This window comes from Carassius gibelio, chromosome B21 (genome assembly GCF_023724105.1).
Source record: "Carassius gibelio isolate Cgi1373 ecotype wild population from Czech Republic chromosome B21, carGib1.2-hapl.c, whole genome shotgun sequence".
Lineage (NCBI taxonomy): Eukaryota > Metazoa > Chordata > Actinopteri > Cypriniformes > Cyprinidae > Carassius > Carassius gibelio.
The window spans coordinates 4,786,875-4,798,847 of record NC_068416.1 but is presented as its reverse complement, the minus strand read 5'-3'; the positions used below and the strand labels follow the sequence as shown (position 1 = coordinate 4,798,847).

Sequence of the window (11,973 nt, the reverse complement as noted above, 5' to 3'; positions counted from 1 at the left end):
AACAAAATGAAAACAGGAAACACATGTTAAAGTCTAAAAGGTCAACAAGTATGATTAGTAAAATACTCTTTCTATAATTTAGGTGGTGTTTCCAGCATTGATGTTACATTAATAAACATTATCTCTTCATGCATCTCCTGTTCAGAGTGCATAACAGCAACTACACAGAAGCAAGACTGTGTAACAATATTTCATTATGTTTTGCTTGATCTCAGTGCAAAGATTTTGATTTTAGTTTTGGAAGTTAAAAACACAAAGGAAAGTGAAGAGTGTGGTTTTAAGTTGGCGTTTAGATACTACTAGAACTAGAAGAGAGTGTTGTAATAACCTTTGTAAGAGGACGTTCCTTTCCTGGAAAGCTAACGCCCAGTAAAAAAAAAAAAAAAAAAAAAAACTCTTCCTCTTAGTAGAGACTGTATATATAGTGCCAGAGCTGCTCGTTTCAGAGCACGGATCAGGCTGAGTGACTGCTGCAAAACCTTTACAGTCAGCTAAACATAAACAGGTAAGATACATTTATTTTTGAGAATACACACAATGCTGATTTCTGCTGTATTAAGTGAGATAATATGACTACTTCTGGGATAAGCATTTTTTTGGCTGAAAGATTCTACTGAAGCTGTTACAGAAACTAAACACTAAAACACTGCAACTGTGATCTTTAATGAAGCAGCTACTGAGGGTCCAAATACATTTGTGTTTAATTATGATCAGTATATCTATCAGTATAGTTTTTTAAACATAATCTATTTTGGGGGGGAATGTTTTGTGTTTTCTTCAAAATAAATGGCAACAGGGTGAAACATGTTGCTTTAAAATGCAGTGACATTCATCTACTAATTAGTGTTCGTGTAGAACGGAGGAAAACAGCTCTATTAAAGCACAGCACTTCTTCTCTTTACAGGCTTTAGATACAGACACAGTGTAAAAGCATGGCCGCTGTGACTGAAAAAGACACTGTATGGATGGGTTTCATGGACATTGTTCCTGTCATCGGGACGGTGAAAGAGGCAGTGGAGCTGGTGCTGGCTGTGTACGAAGGGAATAAAGCGGTGATAAAGGAGAAAGAGAAGGCCGTTGAAAACATTGTGAAAGAGTCACTAAAAAAACATGTGAAAGTGAGTAATATATTGTATATTCAAAGACTGACTGACAGTGCAGCAAATTCTCCTAATATTCCAAAAAAAGTCAGCAGTTAAAAACTTTGATGTGAACTGGGCTTCAAAAACACATAAAACCCGAGAACACAACTTCTAGTGCTCAGTTCATTTAAAATTAAAGATGATTTTCTGTTGTTCACCTGCATGAACCATCATCCACAACTTCTGTACTCTTTACTCTTTATTGGTTTCCAGTTTTGATTTTAATTTTGATTTAAAGTAATCATCTCTAATGAGGCTCAGAGTTCCCGAAGTGGATTATTTTCCTACAGCAGCATGGTCCATCATGTGTTATTCTTTACATCATGTTTAAATAATGTATAAGTATTGCATGTCTCAGTGCACCATCATGCCAGTCAGAGTTTTTAATTCAAATTTCTTATCTTTCCATCTTCAGAAGTTGACTTTAGCTGATAAACCAGCACCAGCAGCAGCTGCAGAGGAATTTTCTGGACTCAGAAATGTGACAGGTGTGTGTAATTTCTGCTCTTCTCATTCTTCTAAACTTAATAGAAATAAAAGGACAAATTTTGTTTTTTTCTTTTCTTCACAGTGGTCAGAAAGGAAATGATTATTGAACATATGGTCAAAGGTTCCAAAAGGGGAACAAAACCTCAAACTCAAGCTCAGCAGAAAGAGAGACAGAAAAAAGTGGAGGCCATTAGGGAAGACATGTTAGAAAAGATCTGTATCCTCAAACCAGACTTCAATGAGGAGCTGAAGGATGAACTGAAAAGGTCACGAAGAGGCGAACATGTCTTCAACAATGACATTCTTAGATTTCATTCCAAGGTGCTGACTGAGTTTATACAAAGATATAGTATTGCTAATCGACAAGGATATAATCAGCAGGCAATGACTGAATTAGGCAGACACACACTTCCCCAAAACTCAGCAACAGATATTCAGACAAACATGGTGGTTCACTTTGGTGAGGATGAATTCTATGTGAATGCGAATGGTGTGATGTATGGTGAATATTGCAGAGCACTGCGAGATGCTATGTTAGTTGTGCTGGGCCACATAAACCCAGAAGACGTGATACAACAGGAGAGAGAAAGGGTGAATTTTATCATAGATAATATGAATAATTTTGCAATCTATGTGGACCAACTGGCAGAGGTCAGGTGGATTGGCAATAATGCGGCTAAACGGGAGCGGTTTGAACAGGTAAGACAGCAAGTTGTGACCATGTATAACACAGATCGTGGGGCTGGATGGTGCATTCGCATTCTGAATCAAGTTGGGACCTTTGTTTGAACTTAGTGAGTTTATATCTCCTGTTCAGGGTTCCCAGGTTCCTTTCAAAGTTTCCAGCTCAATTACATCCGAAATCCCACAGACCTGAAACTAGCTCACAAAGGACACTGGAAGAAACAAACACCAGTTTTGTTTTTTTCAAACTAGAGTTGTGCGCACACATTCTTAATATTTGCGATGTTTCCAACACACTTAGTATTAGCGTTTTGTCATCCATTGCCTGTTATGACTGTTATCCTCTCAATAATCGTGTTTTTCCTCTCGTTCAGACCCGTTCAGAAATGGCTCTGTATTCAGATCTTGAATTTTTTTTTTTACTTTCCCACACCCCCCAAAAAAACACCAGCCATGGACTTGCATTTTATTCCACAGCTTGTTCTAAAACTGAAAAAATCTATCTTTGGCAAACCTGCTCACGTCAATTTCCAACAAAATGATTAATGCACGGAGCTAAATGTCTCAAACTAAAATTTAAAGCTGAGCATGAAAAGTTAAAATTTGGTTCTTATTAAAATGACTGTGTGTAAATGTGAAGCAGAACAGGGATGTTGGAGGCATTTAATTTCCTCCTCCTCCTTTTATTCCATTCATCTTCATTGTTACAACCACCACTGTAGGACTTTGTAGTATAAACGTGTTTGAGCTTTCTTGAGAAAAACTAAATGTTTAGATGTTTGGGTATGGTATGAGTTACAGATGTATACATTATTATTTGACTTTATAGCACAGCGTATATCTTATTACACTGGCATCCTTGCTGGTTCAGATAAATCATGCAGATTATTGAATTATGATATTTTACCTTTTACTCTAATTATCTGATTAGGGTTTCTAACTCATTTTGTTTAGCTAATCTCATTGTGTACTGTTTTATTGAATTGTTTCTAATGAAAAATTCCTGGAAAGCAGCATTTATATGTATGTAAATATGTTTAAATGCATGCTTAAAATAAAATAAAGTGATTACTAACAGCCTACAGTGCCTTTAATTACTATTATTAGGGGCCAAGTACCAAAGGTGCTTAGGCATTTACTGTATCCTTAAGCGTGACTTATTTCTTCCACGTAAGTCTATGGAAAGTCTATGGCAGCCCATATAACCACTTGCGGGAAAGTTGTGAAATTTGGCACACTGATAGAGGACCGTGAGGAAAGTTACCATAGCAAATTTGGAGTCTCTAACTCAAACTCTCTAGTGCCACCACTTATCTAAACCTTCAAAAATGTTATGCTAATAACTTTGAACCGTAAATGAAAATTATTTTTCCTTTCCTACTTTTTCAAACTCGTCATAGGCTGCTAAACCAATTGCCACGAAAGTTGAACCAGATCATCTTCAGACCATGCTGGAAAAAAGTTATTAAAAAGATTATTTGTTATACCGTTTCCAAAAAGGATATGAACAAATTCTGCGAAAAGCATGCAAACGTGGACGTTAGGATATATCTCCACAACAATTTGGTCTATTGAGACCTAACTTGGTGTGTGTTATAAAAAGCATCACCTGAGACTACCTGCAGTGTTTCGGTGCTGTTCCCTCTAGTGGTCAGGAGTTATGAAAAAATCATATTTTTGCTCATAACTTCTGAATACTTTGGCAAAACATCACAAAACTGCTCTCTTTAGATATGGTGCTGAATCAAATGATACAAAGTTTTCCCATGTTAGCCATTTTGGGAGTAAGCAATTTTGAATTATGTTCTAAAATGCTGTATTTTATGAATGCATTAGCATATTGTTATGAAACTAATTACAAAAATCTTCGACTCCATACTGTCATGGTACTCAAAAAGTTTACAAATTTAGAAAAATGCAAATAACGTTTGCTTACTTTAACCTATTGTAATCGTAACTGACCAGAACACCGATTTAAATTTTTCCAATATTGGCAGATCTTCCTGTCCACTATTTTTATTGATGTTGAAAACCTACTTTTTCAAACTCTTACAAAGGTACGATTTTATGTAGTTCATTGTCTTCACCATGGTTATTACATGTAGACATTTTACACAGTTAAGCATAAAAATAAAACTGAGAAAAAAATGAGTACGACACAGAGTTCAGAGGCAGTTGTTTGACTGGTCGGAGTTCTTCAGATGCTGCCTTTGATAGCCTATAGTTAGTAACAGATTGTTAAAATGTTGATACTTTCATTTTTCAAAACAATCAGAGATGGACTGTGAGTATACTCGTACAAATATGTACTACAAGTACTAAGTTTTTTTTTTTTTCCCCACAGGACAGCAACATTACAAAAACATGGTCTTTTACAACATGATGCATTGTTGTAGATTAAACTACCCAACAGTAGATTTAGTTTAAATGTAATAATCTTTAACATATTCAGAAGTAAAATGCAACATACACATCAGTGCAGCAGTAATATTAAAGAGCCAGTAAGATGAAAATTCTAAGCTTCCTAACAGTTTATAAGTCCTATACAATAGGTTTAAATCCATCCAAGGTTAAAAAACATTGTCATTTTGTCAAAAAAACATTTCAAAATACCTCAATTCTCAGAGATCCCCAAACTGTTCGCACGAAGCTGTTCAAAAGATTCAGTTTCCTTAAGAGGTCAGTTTCTCCCAAGACGGTAGGCGGAGATTATTATGCAAAGTGTTCCTAGTGACGTACATAGAGATGGGCAAAAGATTTGAAATCTATAACGACTCGTTTCAGCGATTCAGAGTGGACTCCTTACTTTAGAAGCCAATAACTTTATAAATCGTGTACTTTTTGGGTTAATTACTTTACACATTGTTTACACTGATGGACAGCTACATCATACACTGTAATACAGGTAACTTTTGATTTCCCATCTGTGTGGCTCTTTAATGCAATTATTTTTCAGAACAATGCTGTATAACTTTAGTTTTACTCCTGATACCTTAAGTATATTTGATTTGATTTAATGGTTTATTTAAAAGGGGACAGTGCAATTTCATAAAACACATGAACAAACATGGTTAAAAATGCCAGAATTAGCCAAAAGGCTATTTTTCATCTGTAGTCCCCTGGCCAAGATGTAAAAAAAAGATTTTTTACAAAATTATACATTTACAAGTCTATGGCAAATTGACTAGAATATAAATGACACTGTAAAATAACTTAAGGTACATTGTACCTGTTACAATAATCAGACACACAAAAAACACATTTTCAAAAATGGCTATAGTGTATATAATATATAATACAGCTCAATAGGCTCGACTTTTAATGTTGGCAGACATAATTGTTAATGAGCCAAATTTTCTATTTTTTTTGTAAAGGCCTTGTAAGTGTTGAGCTGTCTAACCTCCTCAGGTATAGAATTCCATTCAGTACATTAATATAGATTCAGTAGATTAGTATTAGATTAACAATTGTATTTAAAGGACAGTTCAGCCAAAAATGAAAGTTCTTTAATCATTTACTTACCCTCAAGTTGTTCCAGGTTTGGAATTTTTAATTTTGGGTGAACTATCCCTTTAGCTAAGGTTTCTAAATAAGACTAGTAGTTTTTCCCCAATATGGTTAGTTTAAAGCGGAGCCTTTAGTTTACTGAAGTATTTTAATATTTGTTCTACTAATTACTTTGTCATAGCTCTAAACAGTTTCTCTTTTTCCTCTTTCCCTAAATCAGAGCAGACCCCTGTACTGCAGGATAGAGCTGAATGTGGCAGCGATGGACAGGTGTTTTGGTTTTGGGCTGAGCAGGGAGGCCCTGACACTGCTGATGGATCATCTGAGAAGTGAATGCCAACAGTGATGGAGTGCCACAATCCAGTCCCTGGTGTTTCTCTTCTGTCTGCCAGTATTACATCATACAAAGTGGTCTCCAGAGGGTTTGACATGCCTCCTCCACCACATTGTCGTTGAGGAGCTGCTGGCCATTCACAAAGAGATATATCTCCTGAAGACCCCAGAAGACCTGGAGACAGAGCTGGGCTCAAACTGATGTTGTTTTTCTGATGTTAAACATAAGCTATTGTATTGGCGGACCACTCTTAGCTGGGACGTATTGCATAGCTTCTTTGACAAGCTATCCAACACAGAGAAACTTATATGGTACCTTTTTTGAGGTGGATGAGACGGGATTGCAACCGATAGGTAAACAGGGCAGGTAAGCAGAGCAAGGCAGGCAGGTAAGTAGGTTGGTAGTAGTAGACAAAGCATAGACTCCAGTAATCCAACAAAGAATTGGTAAGTGGTTGAAAATGGTGGTTAAAAAAGGCACAACTTTATATAAAAAAAGTCCAAATAGTGTTCAATAGTGATTCAATTAATTCAGTATATATTCTTTAGGGATTCAATAGTGATGTAAAAAACTGTATGCTTAATACGTTCCAACAGCTTCCTATGTTCCTTTTGTTTTAGAAAGGTGAGAGGCGGCCATCTTTATCTTCAAACATTTTGACCAACTATCAAACTAAAAGTCCCTACCAAATAAAGGACCCTAAATCTAACAAAATATACCCATGCTCCAATGGCACAACAATTTAGATTAACCTAAACTCAAAATGGCTCCTACAACTATATTATAAATAGTTGTGAAAAGTTAGGGTTAGGGTTATAAATAATGTATGCAACTTATACATTTATTTTTTAACTTGCATCACAAAAATAAACTACAGAAATTAGGTTGTTTCATTGATAATGTGACATTTAAAATATATATTGAAAAACTGTAATGTACCCATTTTTTCCCACTATTTTCTCTTGGCTAATGGAGAATGGCTAAAAAATAGTGTATTTCTTAAACATTCTCTCAAGAAGAGAAAACTTGCTCTTTTCTCTCTCTGGAGTATGATGTCCTCCCTGAGCAGCTCACCTGTCCCAGGACATTCACCCCCTCAGTTGTGTGTGTTTTTTCTTACCACATGCCAAACTAATAACATGATTGTCAGCATTAAAAGGAATAATTGCTGCTTTCTGCTGTGCAAATTTTGTTTGTGATAAAAATATTTCATCTAGAGATCGATGCATTTCTTACCGATTTTTGCTTATTAAAAATCAGATACAGATGAAGTAGCACTGTAAGATTACATTTGTTTGAATGCATTATTGCAAAAGCAATAGTGTGTGAATGTGCTGTACCGGTTTATATCATGCTTTAACCCAACCATATTCAATAAAAGAAAAAGACAAACTCCTTGATAACTAGCCTATAACTTCCCGCTTGGTTATTGCCTTCATTATAACCTTCTGATTTGCGTGATCTAACTGTATCAACTGCACTACAGTTTTTTTTTTCAATTGCTAACAAGCTTTTACTAATACTTAAAGTACTTTTTCTAAACTCTTAACACAGCAACTACATCACACACTTAGCCAAATAGTAAATTTTCTGTTCAAAACCACATTTTGTTAAATAAATACAAACTCGACATTTCAAAATGCTGAATACCTTTTTCTACATATACTAATTCTATCAAAACACAGCAAACCCGATTCAAAATTGAGATATTAGGACAAAACATCATAACTACTTTTCATATATATATATATAACATATATATAGTCAAACATAGCATAGAGACAAAACAGTAATATAATTGTTATGAGTAGAGAGGACAGGAAACTCATATTTCCTGACTTCTCTCTGACTGGGAATGTCCTTAAAGTAATGAGGTTAAATACGTAGAGCATTATATAACTAATGACCTGTCTGATGATAGGGATATTTACAGTGTTGTACTCTGTATGCACAGGTCAATATGTTGATTCACAAATTTGGTATGTGTTCAGGAGCTGTGAAGACTACACTTTTAAACTATTCTGTTCCCCTATGTATACTGCTCATTTGTGGCAGCATTACAGAGAGAGCAGCATGCAGAGACTTCATGTAGCTTATAATGATGGTATGTGATTGCTGCTTAAGCTGCCACGATGGAGCAGTGCAAGCCAAATGTTTGTCAGTGCTCGTGTGTTAACCTGCACTGCTGTGTTGTGTTATCTCATGAACAGGTGTATGTGTGGGTTATCAGAATCTGCAAAGAGGATCATTTTAACACTGACGAACTTGGCACTAATTTCAGCCAGGCCTTTTCAAATATGTGGATATGTTAGTATACAGGTAAATATGTGATATTGTGGATTTTGTCCTTGTGTGTGTAATTGTATGTGTCATGATTCGGTCACTGCACATTCGTTTATTTACCACAGACACACACGACAGTACACCCTGGACTTCATTTCCCATAAACCCCTGCCTAGGAACTCATTATTGAACCACACCTGTTTCCTATCAGTGACACTATAAAGGTTGTAGTGATAGGAAGTTAGGATCATTTTACTGTCGCAAACTTTTGAGTCTCATTCAAAGCAAATAAAATTTTGAACAACAATACAGTTCTATAGTCTAATCCAGTGATTTTCAACCTGTGGGTCACAATGGTATTCAAGATTTATTTGGTCACATACACAATTTTATAGAGCATATATAACCAGCAGCGAAATGTGAGTCAGGTCCACTCCATGGGCAGTGCAATTATTAAAGAATACAACACAGATGAAAATATACATAAACATAGCTATGAAATAAAAATAAACAAAAATATCTGAATAAAATATAAAAAATGTACACTGTAAAATTTAATTTAGAATGGAAAATGTGCATAAAAGTATACTGTAGTCTTAAATATTAAGATAGACAGGAATGTACAAGAGGCAAATGTACAAACAGGAACTCTCTTTCCTCTCTCTCTTTCTTTTCTTTTTCTCTTTTTAAGAAGAGAGAGGACAAAAAACAATCCTCTCTACTTGAAGACATTTTGTATTGTTTTGCATTTTCTTTTCCATAGCGCATTCATTAATATGCATCGGACTCACTGTGCGTGACAAATTTTTACACGCATCTTAAAGTAGTGCTTCAGCAGCATCAAAGGCTGTTGGTCTGGCCTCCTGTTTAATCCATTTCCTCAAAACATTTTTTCCAAAATCAGGTCAGCAAAATTAGCAATGTCCACCTTAGAGTATAGCTTAATATTATGTAAATGATGTCCCTCACTGAAATGTAGTAGAAAACCCACTTATTATTATTATCATTTTTGAAAATCACATAGTTGTATACATATTTTGGACTATGGGGGGCACCATTATTCTGATGACATAAAATGGTTGTACTCCGTGAGCTACTGCCGGTTTTTTTTTTTTTTACCGCAACACAAGTCAGAACAGACAACTCTGAAAAAAAAAAAAAAAACCTGAAAACTGATATGACTACACCCACTGCGCAATGTGCCATAGGAGTGATGTCTTTTTCGTTTAATTTTTGGACATCCAAATTCGGTCCAAATGATGTCCAAAAAAATTACCCAGTTCAAAAGGTCAAATGTTGAATGTCAAGATGACGTTCAAGTTGGGTCATGGCTGGACATCCTAATAGTGGACCTAGATTTAAAAAAATAAAATCTGTTATCTGGTCTGTTATCTCTGCCACTTAGTAAGTTTGTAAACATTAAAACACCGCACAGAGAGTAACACGAGGGTCGGTCTGAGGATACTGTTTTTCCTCTGAGGAAAAGAAAGTGTATTTAGTCAGAGTGCCTTTTCAGTTACAGCAGCAAATGAGTGGAACTCTGTACCTCAGAGAACTCTCCACATACACTCGGTTTAAAAAGCATCTAAAAAACTGGTTCTTAGTACATCAGATATGTCAGCATTAATAAGAATAGGTGATTTCCCCTCAACCCAACATGCTGTTTGTGTCACGACAAGGGCTAGAACTCAGAATGTATTGCTGGAAGCCCAACACCACAGAGCAGTGTAGACCCAAATTGCAGAGAACCACACAAGGCAGGATTGGAGAAAAACAAATAGTCTTTACTTAGTGTCCTTCTTGAATAAACAAAAATTAACATCAGAAGCAGGGCTAAAGAAGATACAGATCCAGAAGGCAAAAGGTCCAAAAACATAATGTAAAGCTTCCAAATAAGCAGGTCCAAGTTCTGAGTAAAAAGTCTCTCAAAGAAATCCAAACATAGGCCAAAGGATTTGTCTGAACAAAAGAACTTCAAGACTGAGCAAGGATACAAATAAATGCAGGTCTTATATATACCAGGCGGCAAGGAAGTCGACCGGAAGTTGAAGTCGGCTGCGTGCTGCCATCTTGTAGCAGAACTTCACTTGCGTTAGCATTCCCATTGACTCCCATTCATTTTGGCGTCACTTTGATAGTGAATAACTTTACATCTGAGGCGTTTAAAGACTCCGTTTGTCCATTATTTATTTCTAAAGATACACGACAATGTATAAAGGGCTCCATTACCTTCTATGTTACATTATGGCCCCGTAGAAACAATTTTTACATTTTGTAAAAAATAGGCTAACGATTGCGTCATAACCACTCGTCTCTCTGTCGCATTACCGTACAGACAGCAGGAGAAGCTCGCAGGCAATTAACTTAATATGGCGTACTGGCGTTACATTTTATAATACTATACAAAATAATCAGAATACTTACTCCTGCTCACTCACGCCAAAGAACTCCCCGCTCAAGCTCGCCGTCTCTGCAAGATTAACGATGGCAGTTTGCACGCACAGCTACTAGAAGATTTACATCTGTCAGACAGGGTGCTGACGTCATCAAGCTTCGTTTGAGTCTGCGCGTCAGAAACGGAAGTGCTAAAAAACGCTAAAACTGGGCTTCACTTGTCTCAATTGAGTTCCGATGGGGTCGCTGTGTCCATTTCTTTTACTGTCTATGATATATACCCACAAACACAAACTAACAAGCTAGGCACAGGTGATATCATTGAGCTAATAATGAACAGTAAATCAGGAGGAAGATTTGGAAGGTCTTGTGCACTCCGTTTCCCTCTGCTGGACAGACCGTGGTGTGACCGTTTGTTTTATAGTAAACTTGTACACTCTTAGCCCAATTAGTTGACTTTACTAGAACATAGCGCAGAAACCCGTTGCACGAAACCTTTTAAGTTTTGACCCAATTTGAAACTAAACAGCTTTAGTTGTATTAACATAGAACTTTAAGTTCATGCAGAAGACAAATCAAGTTTACATTAGTAGTCTTTACTCAAAATCTTTAGTTCACATCAATTATTATTTGGAGTATTCTGTAGGTTGCATAGATAACTATTGTAAATTACAACTACAAACATATATATATATATATATATATATATATATATATAGTAGCAAATAACATTAACAAATGTTTTTAAGTAATGATAAATGTTATATTTATGTAATGTTAATGTAATTAGACAGATTGATATTTTATTCTATTAAACATTTTTTTCAAATAAATTGGAAAAAACAACAAAGGAAAACAGATTTCAATTAACATTTTTTTTATTGTTTACCAAAGAAATGGTAACATGACAATGCATGAAACTTAGCCACATGACAAGTAAAAATAAGCTTTGAAAGCACTTGCTAACAATTCTAACTCATTTGTTTAAGAAACATGAGCACACAGTAGTCAACAATATATGCTATATCCCTTGTATAAGGGATATCCCTTGTATAGGGGAAGTCGTGGCCTAATGGTTAGAGGGTTGGACTCCCAATCGAAGGGTTGTGAGTTCTAGTCTCGGGCCGGCAGGAATTGTGG

General features: G+C 35.8%; 1 protein-coding gene across 2 annotated transcripts; it reads left to right on the top strand.

Moving 5' to 3' along the window:
- Positions 1–394: 394 nt before the first annotated feature.
- LOC127985976 (uncharacterized) lies at positions 395–7,867 on the top strand. 2 transcript variants are annotated; one of them, XM_052588198.1, is made up of 4 exons: positions 395–505; positions 905–1,118; positions 1,558–1,630; positions 6,043–7,867. In XM_052588198.1, exons 2-4 carry the CDS (start codon positions 933–935, stop codon positions 6,153–6,155), a joined length of 372 nt encoding a protein of 123 aa, XP_052444158.1. In that variant the 5' UTR covers positions 395–505; positions 905–932; the 3' UTR covers positions 6,156–7,867. The 2 variants fall into 2 exon arrangements, with proteins under 2 accessions (XP_052444158.1, XP_052444157.1); XM_052588197.1 differs by lacking the exon at positions 6,043–7,867 and adding an exon at positions 1,714–3,390 and having other exon boundaries at positions 401–505.
- The last annotated feature ends 4,106 nt before the right edge of the window (positions 7,868–11,973 follow it).